The following is a 15632-nucleotide window of genomic DNA, read 5'->3' on the forward strand; positions in this document are numbered from 1 at the left end:
ACGATGTGACAGGACGCCATGACCAGGAAGCGGCCCGCGGTGGAGGTGTGGTGGTTGTCTGGTCGCGATTGGGTGCTGTCCTGACGCGTCTCATCCGACCCTGAGCTCCGGATCCGACTGCTCCCCGGTGCCGGTCAGTCCTCTGCCCAGTATCTGGTCTGCTTAGAGTCTGAGATAAACTGTAGTACATCTACGTTGGAGATGATGAAGAATACAACGTAAGGTTAAAGTCTAGCGGAGGGCTCATCCTTACCGTCGAACACGCGGCGGTGCTTGAGCCACCAGTCGATGCCCTGCTGCTTCGTCTCATCGGGCATCTCCTGAATGACAGCTTTGAAGGCAAGGGACGAGAGCTCCAGGCGCTCCTCTGATCCCTTCGGCGTTGACAGGATTAGGTTCGCAATCTTGTCGAGGTACTCCCCCATCGCCGGCGCGGGGACAGCGGGGATGAGCCCAACACGGATCGCGTCCACGGCCTTCTGGTACTCTGGGGTTGTGAAGTCGGTCTTGTTCAGAAGCGTGATGCACTGGTGCACCAGCTCGGGGCTGCGCCGGCTTGCGCACTTGACAAGCTGGGGATAAGCTTGCCGCAGCTGCTCTGTCGTCACACTGCCGTCCTTGCTCTCGCGCAAAAGAGCGTGCGCCACAAAGTAAACCATCGCCTCCACGAAGCCACCCTGACTCGGGTCGAACTCTAGATGCGAGGAGGCAGCGTCAACGAGCGCAAGTAAAAAGGCGAACGCAGACTGGAAGCTCGACTTGTGCTGCGGCCGAACGACATACCTGGAGAAGTAAGCTTCCCATAGGCCACACCAAACTCACTTGTCAGCCAACGGCAGGAGGAAGTCGCGGATAGTCCGAGAGTCGACCATCCTGACCAGTTGCTCGCCAACAGTCAGAACGAAGGCGGCGTAGGAGTCAGAAATGTGTTCCTTCTTCTCGAGGTGGTCGAAGAGAGCGCGCACAGCGCGGCCGCCTCCCTCCCCCGCAAGGATGTCGAAGGCGCCGTACAATGTCTTCTCGTAGTTGTCAACGGGCTCCTGGTCCTCTTCAGTAACGGGAGTGAACTTGCTGAGAGTGCGAATGATAAGAGTAACGAGGTCCACCGTCTGCTCCGTCCCGACCCTACGCTCGGAGATAGCGATCAGCCGCTCGACGACCGGCCACTCGACTTCGCAGAACGCAGACAGGGCCGCCCTCTGACGCTCCCATTCTGCTTATTAGCAATACATCCTGAAGCCAGATGACGTACCTGGTCCTCCGATAACCGGCTTTGAAAGACCAGACCATTCCTGATCGAAGAGCTCCGACGAGAGGAACATTCGCCTCGTAAACGCCTCGACCTGACTCCACGCGTACTCCTGACTCCTCGAGCCACCCTTGGCCAGCGCCTCGATGGCGGACGACAGGCCGATCGAAAAGTCTTCCGCATCGGCCAACTTGTCCTGTGCGTCGGCGGTCGAGCCCGGCTCGAGCGACCTAAACAGGGCGTCCTGAAGTTCCGGCGTCAAAGTCTGACAGTCAGTCGCAGCGAAGGAAGACTTTCACTCACCCTCAGGTCAAGCACTCTCAGCCGCTCCGGTTGAATGTCTTCCGCAACCGAGCTGAAGAGCCGCAGCACATCAACATCGCCCTTCTCCTTCTCCAATCGCTCCGCCAGCGTAATGACCAGCGTATCCTCCAGCTCTAGTCTCGGCTTGCCCCAGTCGATGTCCTTCACATCTGAGATACCGTTGAGAATGCCGACGAGGATAGGCAGAGTACGCTCGGTGTTGCCGGACTTATGCAGGTCCTTGACGAGATCGCCCAGCCACTCCTGTGAGGCCTTGGCCACTCGGTTGCGTTTAAAGAACGTGTCTTTGATTTTCGGTTTGAGAATTGCGACTTTCGAGGCAGGAGCCGAGCGAACAGCGTTCTCAATGTCGTGAGTTGTCACCGCATCCCAAAGAGACGGCGAACTCAAGAGATCCTGAACGTACGCCTCGAGGTTATCGCCGTCGAGGAGCGAAAGAAAGTGGGTAAGGGCACCGAGGAGAGTCGCTTTGGGGATGGTGAGCGTCTTGTCTGACCTCAGCGCCTGAAGAAATGGTTCGAGCACCGCCGCTGTCTCGCGGTCAATAGGTCTCGTCATGTTGAATGGATGATGAAGAATGTTGAGAGCGCTTCGATGGGCATCTCGGCTATGACCTGGCCGACTGCGCGGCGCCGCACATCGCCGATGCCGGGACCAATATCGGCCAAATGCAATTAGAGTTGACCAGCAGTGATTTCTAATGGCCATTAAGGATGCCTTCAATTTAGCCACCCTGTGTCGCTTTGCGGCATCAGAAAGTCGGCGTGCTGCAACTGCAGTGTCGTCACTGTACACTCGCCAACGATGACATCGAGGCTCAAGCACAGGCTTGAGCTCGAAAATGTCAATCTCAAAAGCTCATACCTGAATGAGTCGTTTGTTCAAGTAGGTTGAACCTCAATACCTAAAGCTCACTGCAGATCGGAACGCCGTTGCCAGCTCTCGCGGACCACAAGAAGGACAAGCAAGAGTACCTACCGGTTTGGGAGCAAGAGGTGAGCTGACTGTGCAGGCTCACTCTAACAGCAGGTACGCGATGAGAAGGGCCGAAGACGATTTCATGGAGCCTTTACTGGCGGCTGGTCTGCTGGGTATTTCAACACCGCTGGTTCGAAGGAAGGTATGTCGATCAGCCAGCCCCTCTAGCTAACCTCAGGATGGGCTCCGAGCACGTTCAAGTCTTCACGATCCAACCGGTCGCAACATCAGCAGCGTCCAGAGGACTTCATGGACGACGAAGATCTTCAGCAGATGAACGATGACAGGAAGCTCGAGAATACCGACACGTTCAAGGACGATGGATTCGCCGGGTTTCGCAAAAGCACCGGAGAGCAAGGGTATGTGCATGGTGTGCTGGATTGGCTAACATCAGTCTTCCTTCGGCTCTTCAGTCGCTTATCATTCCTTCAAAAACCTCTATGGGACATGCTCTACTTCAAAAGCTGGGCTGGCGACCAGGTCAGGGTATAGGACCGCGCGTGACCCTTCGCAAGCTCCGGATACAGGAGGGCAAGCTCGGCAGAGCGCGGGCAGGTCTCGAAATTGAGGAGGAGCCTGAGGAAGCAAGCAAGCACACATACGCGCCAAGAGATACCCAGCTTCTCACGTACGCTTCTAAAGACGACAAAGCAGGTCTCGGCTTTCAAAAGGGAAGGGGCATGGGGCCGCTGCCAGGAAAGCGGGGTGTTTACGGAGCGGGGCCTGGTGAGGATGACGAGGAAGACGCCTATACTACAACCTCTGGGGCCGACAGGACGGTCTACGCTTTTGATGATGAAGACGAAGACAACGTGGTCATGGTCGGGCAACAGTCGGACCGGTCTGATCGCCCACGAGTGCAGGACGAAAACCATTGGCACGACGGACGTCCCATACTGCGAGGATTTGTGCTAGACCCGAGAGGAGTTCCCAAAGACAAATGGTAAGGAAGGTTCTACATCAGGCGCTTACGCTCAGGTGGGGCTTCCCGGATGTTGCAGCGGATTGGAAGCCGGACCCTGCCAGGGTCTGGAAGACGCAGAAGGTGGACGAAGCTGGCGTGTCTGCTCGTGGTGCCCCTGGCCGACCACTCACTCATGGGCAGAGGGGACAAGCTCTTGGTGAGAACACGAAAGTTGCGAACGCCAAATCTGTCTGGGACTACATGTCCGTGAAGGACCGAGAGCGCCTGGAGGCGATTGCAGCACAGGCACGCCAGGCGGCCGCACCACCACCGACACTCTCCATGGAAGCTGAGCCCGAGGTTCCTCCAGAGCGCGCAACGGAGATTTTCATTCCTCCACTGTCTCCTCGCACAGCTTCGTCTGCCCTTCAGGGATTTATGCCCTATAGCGACGATCTCGAGAAGCAGGAGCGGTATCGATCATATCTTGTTTCTCAGCAGCACAACACCAAACATCCTAACCCCCGATTGCTTCCATCAACAAGCGTCGATGAGGTGAACAAAGAGCTGGCAGCATTTGCAGCTTCGGCCCGCATCTTCAAACCCATGTCGTATGCGATGTCCTCGCGCTTCACCTCGGGCAGCTCAGCTCTGGCTGCTTCAGATATGAAACAGGCTAAGCCCGGCCTGCATCTTTTTGATGCCAGCAAGGGACCTCAGTTCGCCAAAGCGACGACGGAGGTGGAGGTGGCGCAAGAGCTCACTCTTCGGGAGCAGGCGGCTAAAGACGGTCGGTATGGTGCTCTTACCCGCGTTGTGAAGGACTTCTACCCGGTGAAGCTGGTCTGCAAGCGATTCCACGTAGCAGACCCGCACCCGGAAGGACCTCCAGAGGGCAGCGGGGCGTCGACGCCGAAGGCAGGCTACGGATTTGACTCGGCACTTCCCAGGAACGATGCTGCTTGGGAGTCTCACTTCATTCATCAGCCCGGCACCGATAAGGAGAACACTTCGCCGCCTCCTGAAGAGACAGGAGAGCGTGTTCCGCGGACAATCGCCGAAGTCGGCATGGCCGACGACATTAACCAGGGTCGCGATATCCTAACGTACACGAAGCCGAGCATCGACATTTTCAAGGCTATCTTCGCCAGCGATGATGAGGACGACGATGATGAGGAAGACGAAGCTCCGCCGACGGCAGTGGCTGTGGTGGATCGGAAACCAATGGATCCATACCCTGTGGATGATAAGCCTCTCGATTACGCCACCTTCAAGCCCGTCTTCAGGCGTGCAGGCGGTACCGCCGGCGCTGGAGGTGACAAAGAGGAGGAGAAAGCGGAGAAGAAAAAGAAGAAGGACAAGAAGAAACGTAAGGGTGTACTTTCATTCGACATTGGGGAGGATGAGGAGGACGTTCCTCGCGAGAAGCCCAAGAAGAAAGCCAGAGCCAAGCGTGAGGAAGACGAGTGGGTTGAGAAGGTAACATCGTCGAGCGCTCCTCCGGCTCCGCCAGCCTCCAAAGGCGCTACCAATGACTATGAAACCAGTAGGCATGGTCGCAAAGGCGCAGCAGACTTCTTCTCATAGACTGTATCACTTAGCTGTATGCATCATGCTTACCTGTTGTTCTTCGTGTTTGCTCCGAGATTTGCCACTCAGATCTCGCGGAAATTTGATTCCGTCGCCGCGTGCCGAGATCAACAAATCCAGACGCTGGAGATTCGGTCTCGTCATAACTCACCAACATGTTCATCAAAAGGGCTCGGCCACGCCCTTCCGTTCGAACCCGCGAGACGGAAGATGACGTGCCGACGACCTCAAGCGACGGCGATGTGTCGGTCGGGGAGAGTGGGAGTGTGATGGAGCGGAAAAAGGCAGCGCGCAAGAAGGTCCAGGGCCGGAGCAAGTTGAGCTTCGGTGGCGACGAGGAGGTATGTCACTAGATGCTGCCTTTACTGATGTGTATAGACATCAGATTCTCCGGCGTTCAAACAGAAGAAGTCTCTTCTCTCGCAAGCCCTGAAGGCCAGCTCGTCTGTCACGCCGACTGGTGGGGAGTCGCAGTCGTACTCGCGAGAGTACCTCTCTGAGCTCAAGGCCGCTACACCGACGCGGGCACCGAAAGCGGATGCAGATGGTCTCTCCTCCGTTGCGCAGGAGAAGTATGCCTCCCAAATTGCAGCGGACACAACGGCCGGTATTCCCGACCCTGCTGCTGTTGCAGCCGCGAAGAACAGACGGAAGGCGGCCCTCGAGGGACGATCCATGGAAGAAGATTACATTTCCCTTGGTCCCGATCGCGGACCACATCCTGAGTCCCGACTCATGAGAGAAGAGGACGAAGGAGAGGAAGGCGACGAGGACTTTGCCTCTTATACTGAGGCGAACGATCGCCTGGCCATCGGGCGTGAGGCGAACCGAACTGCCGCGCGAAGGTTGAAGGGAGAGATCGGCGAGATGATAGCGGAGCGAGAGGAGGAGGAGAGTGATGAGGAGACCAGGGAATGGGAGCAAACACTTGTCGCCCGCGGTGGCCAGACGCTCGTGGAGAGCAAGGTCAAGAAGGAGGAGCCGAAGAAGAACTACCAGCCTACGCCTAGTGAGTACAGCCCACAGAGTCTTGGAGCTTAGCTAACGCCAGTCCCTCGATCTCGCCCCGTTCCGTCCGTTTCAGCTGCTGAGGCACGGATAGCGGCTCAGATGGCTGAGCTCGAGGTCGTCAAGACGGAAAGCGAGGCCGCTGTTGCGTCCGCCACAAAGGACCTCGTCAGTTTGGAGGAGCAGGAACGTGACATCCGAAAACAAGTTACCGAGGTGGACGGCAAGCGAGAGTGGATGGAAGGATTCCAAGGATGGGTCGAGACTCTGGGCGGGTTCCTCGAGGAAAAGGTTCCCCAACTTGACGAGGTCGAGGAGGACCAGTTCAAGTTCACGAAGGAGCGCGCGGCGCTCATCTCGAAGCGGAGAGCAGCGGACGATGGAGATGACCTCGCCTTATTCCTAGGCGCCCCAGGGAGTGCTACCTCTGCCGAGGATGTGGAGGCTGCCCGCCCGAACTCGGAGATCCGAAGATCGCGGCGAAAAGACCGAATCGATCGGAGAGCTAGGCGTCTCGGCGTCCTGGCAGCGGCCGAAGACCCAGAAGAAGGTTTCAGCACCGACTCTGACCTTGAAGGGGATGTCGCGGACGACTATGAGGCAGCGCAAAACGATCTTGACCGCCGTGTCCGCTCGCTCCTAGACGATGTCAAGGCCGAGGACTTCCGAGATCCCACGAAGGGACTGGCGGTCAGGTTTGCGGACTGGCGGGAACGGTATCCTGAAGACTACAACGGCGCTTTTGGCGGTCTGGCTCTCGTACAAGCATGGGAGTTCTGGGCGCGTGGAGAGATGGTCGGATGGGAACCGGTCAGGGTGAGCAACGATGTGTGCGGAGGAAGGTGCTAACCATCAGAGTAACATTACCCTGGACTCCTTCACTTGGTTCAAGGCATTGTTCAACTACTCCCGGCCACCTGTTGACCAAGAGGATGACGACATGGATCTTGAGCCGGAGGTAGGCGAGGAGGGCGATCTGACGGTGGAAATGGTTCACAAGGCTGTCCTGCCATGGCTTACGAAGGCCTTCCAGAACGGCGCCTATGACCCATACTCCGCTCGGCAGACAAGGCGTGCAGTGGACCTCGTCGAGTTCATCGGCGACATGTCCAACGGCACCAAGGAATATGACGTGAGTTTGGGAGCAAGTCGCGGGAACTGACCTTAGGCCCTTTGCAAGTCCCTCACCAAGACCATTCTCGGCCTCTTCCAGGCGCATGCTCTCGAGCTTGCTTCCGCGATCGCGTCGGCTACAATGCCCGGCTCTATCCCTCCCCCGCCGTACAACCCGGCAGCGCGCAACGCAATGCAGCGTTTTGTCCGACGTCGCGTGAAACTGCTACGCAACCTCCTTCTCTGGCGGCGGATATCGGCCGAGGAGGTGCAGGACCTGATCAGCCGATATGTGAACCTGCTACGCGGTCCGCTGGTGAAGACATGGGAAGGCGGCGGTGACGAGATGGCGCAGAAGGTGAGCTCACATGTCCGAGCTTATAGCTGACACCAGATCCTCGATATCCCGAACCTCAGGCTGGCGCCCGAGCTGCAGAAAGCGCTCCGCCAGCCGTGATGCATGTAACTTTAGCTGTACGAGAGCGACCACTGACCCCACTGACGATCACCATCCCTTCCGATCCCGAGGAACGGCACCGCGCCTGGAGTCCGATGCCCCAGGTGCGGGCCCCTGTGCGCTGCCCTCCGGGATCTTCACGGCGCACGGGAGGCTTCCGTCGGCACATCATAAGCGGCATTCTGACCCTGCGACCTGCCCCCGAGGCGATATCGTGGTAGCAGTGGCTCGTTCCGCCTCATACATTTCCTTGTCCTTCCACATTGTCATTGTCACGTTGTAGTAAGCACAGTATATGAATACATGACACACAACACGGCCATTGTCCTACAACATAGATATCCTGCCTACATGCCATCCGGGAAGTCCCAGTCGGCTGCTTCGGCGTCGAGCATCGCCTCGTACTCCTCGACGGTCATGCCTGGCTTTTCCGTTCCCGGCTGATCCGACGAGGGTGCTTTGCTCTTTCCTTCCTTGTCCGCCGGTCCCGTGTCCTTCGCGATCTCGACTCCCTTTGCGGGTTTCGGATCCTCTTCTTGGCCGGTCTTGAGTCGTTTGCTCCGTCGCACAGCACCTTCGGTCTGTTCATCACCCTCAGGCTTTGTACCCGGTGCAGAGGCGTCCGCCTTCTTCACCTTCTCGTCGGCATCCGGCTCAGCCCCGGTCTCAGCATCCGCGGCCTTATCCTTCATTGTCTCCAGGATCTTGGCGACAGACAGCGTGCCACGCTGACCCCAACCTGTGACATCTGGTTTGAACTGTCCCTGTGCTGTCAGCTATTTCTGAGATGGTGATAAGCTCACGTAGAGGTGCAGACCAACGCGGTCGAGCTCCTGCGGTTCGTACGACTCGGCGACTAGCTGCATCGCACCCAGCACATGTGGCGCGAACGTCTTCAGCGCCCGCGTGATGTAGAGGTATGCCTGAGAGTTAGCGATTTCGAGAACGTAACTCACGACAGAGGGCTCGACGGCTGCTCCTTGCTGGATCGCTCGCCACGTTCCGTCCGGGCGCTCAATCACGGGGCTGTTGTCAGACACTACGAGAGAAGCACAGCGCTCACATTCTGTCCGTTAGTTAATGAGGCACACTGTGAGAATAGCTCACTTTGAGTTCATAATGCCAACCCATGGCTGCGAACTGCCAACAGCTGGCTGAGGCTTGCCCCTCTTCCAGTCCTTCGTCGTGACCTTGGCCTTGAAGTCATGTTCTCCTGGTAGTTCGCGGATCTCGTCCTCCGCCTCCTTGACCTGCTGTGCGTTCAAAACGTTGCCAAGGAAGAGGGCGTGTTTCAGACTCGAGATGTGCACATGCACCTGCGCAATCGAAAGCGCCTCCTGCGCATCGAACCCGAGCCTGCGTGCTACGACGTACGTCCACGCGCACTTCACAGGCGCTCGATTTACCGTCACCGTGATTGGAAGCAAAGCCTAAAGCGTCAGCTTTTGCGATACGCAGGCGGCAGCATACCTCTGGATCAGTGATTTCTTCAAAGGACAGACTCTCGGGTGCGCGGATCTCGTCGCCCTGGGGTAGAGGGCGCAGGAGGTCGTCATCCCGAGCCCGCTTCTTCGTCTTCGCCTACTGTCAGCTGGCTGCTACCACCCTCAGCTCACCTGCCCACTGCCAATCTGCTTCAGAGCCTGCTGGACTACCTTCCGGTCTTCCTTATTCGGAAGCACCTCGTTTATCATCGACACAGGTATGTCCTTGAGTTTCTCTTTCGTGTTGTGCCCCGTGTATCTGCCTGTCAGTCAAAACACCGGTCAATCCAACTCACGCCTTCGCTGCCAGAGCCATCCCCGTGCGCATTGCCACGCCGTGTGACGACAACAGCTTGAGCCAGTCCTGGAGCCCGAGCACTGCATCGTCGGGGATGCTCGCGAGATCCTTCGTCTTGGGGGGCATCCGGCGCCGACAGGTTTGGTGGATGGAGAGTGGGAGGAAGGAAGGACCAGAGGATCGTCTGGGGCGGAAACATGGTTGTGGTTGAGTCACTTTTGCGGAGACCCCGCATTCCGCACCGTCGGCATCTTTTTCGCCACCTGAAGATCTCATGTCAACCTACGACATCGCGGAACGTTTAGTTGGCTCGGGAGAGGTTGTCAACGCGGATCTAGAGCGCGTGCGAATGCCATCTTTGGCTCTCAAACTACTGCGTGAGACATGATCAGTCGTGTCGGAGCGCCTTCGTTGAGAGGCTTGGAGAGACATTTGCCCTCCTAGCGCTCCCGGTCCGTTGCGCGCCAGCGCCTGCGACGCCGAAGGCGAAAATGCTAAGACATGTTCTGCAGTACGTGAGGTGGACACCAGCTGACTTGCGTTGAAAGCGTGTACCGGAGAAGCTGGCCGATAGGAATGATTTGCTTGCCGCTCGCTGTTATGTCCGCTTGCGCAGGCGATGACGCAGGGGCATCCCACTTAAGTATTGGCAAAGGGCGCTATTTGAGGCGGGGAGAGAAGGCATGCCGGAGGCTACGGAGACGGCTGTGGCGTAGAGCACAGACTCGTCGACAATGACTGCCTGCCCACATGGGCATACCACTCAGCTCTACTGGACGGCACAGTAATAACTTTCGCGAAATTGGCTTGCCTGCCAACAAGCTCCCGCCTGGGTAGCCAGCGGGGACACTGCTGCCGGAAGGGCTGAGCAGAAGCAGTCCAGCATCTAGCTACGTTGTGCAGAAGCAGTTCAGCGTAAGTTGGCCGGCGCGTCCGGAGGGTAACCTCAGGGTTTACAGACGCAGGCTTGACGCCACTGAGCATCCTGAAAGGTGGTGACCTCGATATCAAAAGTGTCGCCGGAATCACTTGTACCTAAGGAAGGGGATATGAAGGGGGATAGCACATGTACTCTCCAAAAGCTGTCTTCGGACTTACAAGGAAGTATGCCCATGCCGTGACCAAGAGCGTGATCGGCTTCCAACTGGTCGCCGAATCACGATCTGGAGAGTTGATCGGACGCGCTAGAGATCTAAGGTTGGCTGCGGAAGCGATGCGATCCATCTGATCACCGACGGAGGCATGCAAACCCACGAAGCTAGCTGCCGCTTGAGCTCTCTGAAGCCAACGGCCCAGCGCTTCAAGATTGCCATCAAGGGAGTTGGATCGTATTACAGATATGCATATTTACTACAGCCTTGAGGCGTTGGGAGTCGAGGTGTTCGTCCGGTGGATCGATTAAGGGAGACATCATCGTAGCGGAGACAGTTACGCCAGGGTGAAGAGAGCCGCGCCAAAGACAAGAGCAAGGAGCTGCGTCTTCGGGCCGACAGAGAAAGCGGCGCCCTTGGCCGCGGGCTCCTCCTTCTTCACCTCAACCATGCAGTCGGCATCTGCACCCCAACATTTCATCCACTCCTCGGACTGATTCTTCGCCTTGGACGCGTCGGGGAAGAAGCAGGCGTCGCACTGCGACTTCCAGTTGGCGTTGACCTTGTAGCAGCAGCTCTCGGCGGAGCTGTTCGACTTCTTGGCCCAGCAGTGGGGGTTCGCGTAGGTGCAGCCGGGGTTGGCGCTGTCGTTACCGAAGCCGGAGGGGGCAGCGCTGGCGCTGGGCGCCGGGGCAGCGCTGCTGGGGGCAAGAGAGACGCTCGATGACATTGCTGTAAGTGGGCGGTCGCGGTAGTGGTCGGCGGCTGAAGATGGATGGCGATGGAGAAATGTAAACAGAGTACGGAGTCCAGCACTTTCAAGGTCGTCTTGGGAGTGGGGCAACCACGGGGAAAGAGCCAAGTAACGTGACCTACTCGCCTCTCGTCCATACAAAATCCGCACGACAGTCGGCAGTCTGACCTAATCACCCTTAAGCGAGACACTGCTGATGCCAAGCCCAAACCTATAAATAGGTGACGTTTGCCCTATCCGCCGTTCATCCGCACCTGGCAAAACAGCTGCTCTTTAAATCCGAAGCAGGCCAGGGTCCGCCAGTTCAACGAGCGGAGCACCACTTCTTGTGCCTGCAACCTGCAACCTTGCAACGAGTCCACCCCCACTCCCCCAATCCTGCCGAAATCCCGAGAGCTTCCTCTCGGCTTTCTCAGCTGCTTTTTGCGTGTCAGCAGAGCGTGCTACTACCAAACCCCCGCTGACGAGCCTTGCCGCGGTGACAACGCCAAGCGAGGCGGGGGTGAAACGAAGCGGACGAAGCATGCAGCCCTCATCGTAATCGGATCAAGCCCCATCTCCTATGGTGTGCTCGCACCACGATAGCTATGGCAGAGGTGTAGGGCACTTCCAAGCCTCCAAGGCAGGTCGGTGTAAAAAGGGAATCAACCGGTCACCCTGAGCGATAACCAACGATAGGGCGGCTATCTCGCGCCAGCCGCAAGCCCCTGGTGAGCTTGTCCCTGTCCCCTCATCGGTTTAAGGTTCTCCGCTCCAGATCTTGGCTTTCGAGAGAGTCGTCCTCCGTAGACGTCGAAGCCTCTCGCGAACGTCTGCTTCCCCAATCGCGCATGAACGTCTGCACCATGGTGAGCTCCGTGCATTCAGATTCTAAAATTGCGGTTGCGGTTAGTTTCGCTTTTACTGAGCATCTTCGTAGTATGGAACACCAACTATATTCGTAAGTTTCTGGTGCGTAAGGGAACCCTTCAGACCGCGCCTGCCAGCCTTGGCCGTTCTCCCATGAACGGGAGGTGGAGCGACGGGCTTCTCTCTCTCGCCTCTCGAGTTACTGGCCCTGACAGCAGTGGTTGTACCCAGTAACCGGTGATACATACAACAGTAGATCTAGCTACGTCTGCTGGAAACGACGGTCAACCTCCTTCACCTCGTCAAGGAAGTCGAGGACTGCATCGTGTGTGAGCTCCATGTTGACCCACAGAGACCCAAAGCAGCGATTGATCATAGCGCGCACGTCGGGCGCGCAGCGGACAGCGTACTGCTCGACCCTGCTGCGGTAGGCGTTGAGGATGACGATCGACCGGCCTAAGGAAGCCTGCGTGTAAGGTACGGCACTGATCAGACGTACTCACCCATCGGGTCGCCCAGTACGTGCAGAACAGAGGAGGCTGAAAGGGCAAGCTGCGGACAAAGGCCGGGAAGGCGTCCAGGGCGTGGAAAAAGAACTCGAGCTGATTGTGGGCACGCACTAGCTCGCAACAGATACGCGGCTTGATCTCGCAGAGCTCATCGGGGGTTAGGTATGCGACATCGTCCTCGTGGCCCATCAGATACTCGATTCCGAACACGGGGCGGTCTGCCTGTCAGCGCTTAGATGCAGAGGTGACCGGGACGGCTGAGGGCGGGCCAGGAAGAGATGGGCAGTGGTACTCACAGAGGGGGCGCTCCGTCTCGCCGGAATCAACAGAGCTTGACGAGTACACGGAGGATGGACGAGACATGTCGCGGACAGGTCAATGAAGAAGGGTGGAATGAGAATGAAGGAGAGACAAGCGCTGGCTTTTATGTTGCCCCCCAGCGGTTGCCGTCTGTCCGTCGGAGGAGCTTGCAGTGGAGGAGCTTGCAGTGGGGAGACCTGCCTGTCGTGCAAGGCGATGAGAGCATACACATGTGTGGTGGATCGGGCGCATGTGCCCAGAGGGCGAGCAGGTGCGGTTGCCTCATCCCCAAGCTTTCTGCTCGTCCGCCCCCCCGTCCACCAGTTGTGACAGCTTCCTAAGGTCCTCCAGCATAGCCTCGTTGATGGTACGCCTTTGCCAACGAGCGCTCGCCACCACGTCCTCGAACCGGGTCAGACGTATCCTGCCTCTATCTACCCTGCCTCGCAGGCGGTCGACCTCCTCCTTCGCCTTCAAGAGCTTTTTCATCGGCCGATCTCGGATGCTGCCATCCTTTGCCAGGCGTCTGGTAGACAAGTGCTGCTGTACTGCTAGCCAAGCCTCCGCCTCGGCCAGACGCGCCTCGCGACATTCGAGGTAGCACGCAAACATGATGTGTAGTCTACGCAGAGCAGCGACGTACTCTTCCCACGTCTCTGGCATGCACGGCACGAATGCCCGCCTCATCGCTAGCCACGCCGCCATCTTGGTGTCGGTGTGCCGCCGCAAGGCCTTGTGCTTGCGCAGTTTGGTGCCGTAGGTCTCGTTGTCTTCTTCGATGAGGTCATTGTCATGGACCAGGAAGACGTAGGAGCGGTCTGGGAGTGAGGGGCGTCGACGGAAGATGCACTCACTGTAGATGCTGAGGGTGAGAGAACTGACGCTGGGCGTGTTGAGTCGTGCCGAATGGATACTGGCTGCCTTGGATGGTTTCGTTACTTTGAGGGACTTGGACGCCCGCTTCGCAGCCGCGTTGTACCATGAACGTTTGAGTGAGCTGAACAGAGGCATGATCGAGGGTTGAGTGTGCACTCATTTCCATGGCGTCTTTTATGCATAGCAGACTTGCACCACGTCTCCCTATCTCGAGTTCATTGGCGGGGGAGCCGCCGGAGCACCCAGACACGGGAACTTAATTGATCGTTAGGAGGTGCGGCAGTGATGCCTCATCCGCATGCGACCCTTAACTCGCAGTGAGACCGGCGTCTCAATCGTATCACAAGCGGCCGTCTTCGTTCAAGGTCATGAAACCGCGCTGCAGAAGACCTGTGGCGTCGTCGGTCTGTCCCAAGCTGCACCATGTGCCAGCAACGTCGTCATCTTCAAGCTGACCTGAAAGAGAGATGCTGATGCGATGCAATTCAGAGCGCGTCCTCACTCAGAAGCTTTCGATGCAATGCGGGCGTAAGAAGGGTTCACGGATGTCTCCTATCAGGCGCAAATCCGCCGGTGAGTTGCACAAAGAGAGCTGGATGGAGAAAAGACAAAAACCTTGGAGAATCGGTGAATCGAACACCGGTTTCAGACAATCGAAGTTGAATCATGCGAAGTCCGCGTCTTACCACTAGACGAATTCCCCCGAATCCGGGGTAGTGGATGGTGCCTGGGCGCCGGGCGGGCCGGCGCCGGTCACTGATCTGTCTGGAGAGTACAGATAGAATTATCGGTTGCGCTGTCCAGGTGCACTTCTGAACTTTTCTAATGCAGACAACAGCTTCAAAAACAGTCAAAAGCTTGGAGAATCGGTGAATCGAACACCGGTTTCAGACAGATCGAGGCAGTCCTGCGAAGTCCGCGTCTTACCACTAGACGAATTCCCCAATTGGAGATAGTGGAATGGTCCTGTCCGCCGCGCGCCAGCGGCCCTCATAGCCTCAGGCGCGCTCTGGAAGCTCTTCGAAGGGAGACTGCAGCTGTAGATTGTCGTGAGAAACGTTGACCATTCGATGTCGGTGATTGGAGGCGGAAGAGAAAGTTGCCGCGAAACGGAAGTGGCATATGATCGACGATCCGTTGTCTCACCCGAATTGTATCGTGGATCATCCGCAATGATAAGAGTACGCAGCCTTGTACGCATCCCCGGGTGCCATCAACGCCGAACCAAGGTTGAGGTTAGAAGCAGCTGCGGGCGTTTCACACGTCAGGATGGCGTGTCCTGCGTCTCTGCCTGCGGCTGGTTGGTTCGCGAGTGCTTTATTGGCGCTCGAAATTCTAGATCCGACGATCATGTGGTCACTTCGAACATCTCCCGCGACCCGAATTCGTTGCATGCGCCCCCAGAGCCAACAGGTGACCCAAAAAGCTGGAGAATCGGTGAATCGAACACCGGTTTCAGACACTCGAAGAACAGATGCTTGCGAAGTCCGCGTCTTACCACTAGACGAATTCCCCCGGTATTCCGGGTAGTGGATTTGATTTGTCCGCTCGCGCCGGGTGGGTACATGAACAGTTCGCGATTCTGAGGAATTTGAGTTCGACGATATCCATTGCAGCTGCGATTCGTCACGTCGAGAGGCAGCCTGTAGAGAGCGACGAAGAGCTGTAAGATAGCCGTAAGGCGGTGCAGGCACATTCTAGAGTTACTGTGGCACTTACTTGACAATGAAAGTTGGCAGGACTTTGTCACCTTGTGGGACAACGAACCCTTGTCCGCACGCGGACAAGGTCCAGCTCCACGGCGCAGCGCCTTGCCTGCAACGCGGTGCACACTGATGAACTGCTCGT

The 15632-nt window shown here is 57.4% G+C and overlaps 6 protein-coding genes and 2 non-coding genes across 8 annotated transcripts; 2 read left to right on the plus strand and 6 right to left on the minus strand.

Moving 5' to 3' along the window:
• Positions 1-224: 224 nt before the first annotated feature.
• On the minus strand, positions 225-2131 carry A1Q1_02153 (uncharacterized protein; the record flags this gene model as incomplete). Its single annotated transcript, XM_014325098.1, has 4 exons — positions 225-783; positions 823-1171; positions 1253-1493; positions 1553-2131. The coding sequence occupies 4 exons, from the start codon at positions 2129-2131 to the stop codon at positions 225-227; spliced, it is 1728 nt and encodes a 575-aa protein (XP_014180573.1).
• Positions 2132-2377: 246 nt separating this feature from the next.
• A1Q1_02154 (uncharacterized protein) lies at positions 2378-5042 on the plus strand (the record flags this gene model as incomplete). Its single annotated transcript, XM_014325099.1, has 5 exons — positions 2378-2416; positions 2463-2693; positions 2753-2883; positions 2946-3392; positions 3467-5042. The coding sequence occupies 5 exons, from the start codon at positions 2378-2380 to the stop codon at positions 5040-5042; spliced, it is 2424 nt and encodes an 807-aa protein (XP_014180574.1).
• Positions 5043-5200: 158 nt separating this feature from the next.
• On the plus strand, positions 5201-7554 carry A1Q1_02155 (uncharacterized protein; the record flags this gene model as incomplete). Its single annotated transcript, XM_014325100.1, has 5 exons — positions 5201-5386; positions 5424-6054; positions 6097-6869; positions 6946-7185; positions 7234-7554. 5 exons carry the CDS (start codon positions 5201-5203, stop codon positions 7552-7554), a joined length of 2151 nt encoding a protein of 716 aa, XP_014180575.1.
• Positions 7555-7970: 416 nt separating this feature from the next.
• A1Q1_02156 (uncharacterized protein) lies at positions 7971-9604 on the minus strand (the record flags this gene model as incomplete). The annotated part of the gene is made up of 5 exons (XM_014325101.1): positions 7971-8381; positions 8427-8649; positions 8731-8939; positions 8998-9198; positions 9404-9604. 5 exons carry the CDS (start codon positions 9602-9604, stop codon positions 7971-7973), a joined length of 1245 nt encoding a protein of 414 aa, XP_014180576.1.
• Positions 9605-10833: 1229 nt separating this feature from the next.
• Positions 10834-11226, minus strand: A1Q1_02157 (uncharacterized protein; the record flags this gene model as incomplete). Its single annotated transcript, XM_014325102.1, has 1 exon — positions 10834-11226. The coding sequence occupies one exon, from the start codon at positions 11224-11226 to the stop codon at positions 10834-10836; it is 393 nt and encodes a 130-aa protein (XP_014180577.1).
• A 1964-nt stretch (positions 11227-13190) lies between these two features.
• A1Q1_02158 (uncharacterized protein) lies at positions 13191-13919 on the minus strand (the record flags this gene model as incomplete). The annotated part of the gene is made up of 1 exon (XM_014325103.1): positions 13191-13919. One exon carries the CDS (start codon positions 13917-13919, stop codon positions 13191-13193), a length of 729 nt encoding a protein of 242 aa, XP_014180578.1.
• A 482-nt stretch (positions 13920-14401) lies between these two features.
• On the minus strand, positions 14402-14487 carry A1Q1_t364. Its single transcript has one exon. It is a non-coding gene; the product is annotated as a tRNA-Ala (tRNA).
• A 724-nt stretch (positions 14488-15211) lies between these two features.
• Positions 15212-15299, minus strand: A1Q1_t363. Its single transcript has one exon. It is a non-coding gene; the product is annotated as a tRNA-Ala (tRNA).
• Between the last annotated feature and the right edge of the window lie 333 nt (positions 15300-15632).

The sequence above is a fragment of the Trichosporon asahii genome, assembly GCF_000293215.1.
Source record: "Trichosporon asahii var. asahii CBS 2479 unplaced genomic scaffold scaffold00050, whole genome shotgun sequence".
NCBI classification, from domain to species: domain Eukaryota; kingdom Fungi; phylum Basidiomycota; class Tremellomycetes; order Trichosporonales; family Trichosporonaceae; genus Trichosporon; species Trichosporon asahii.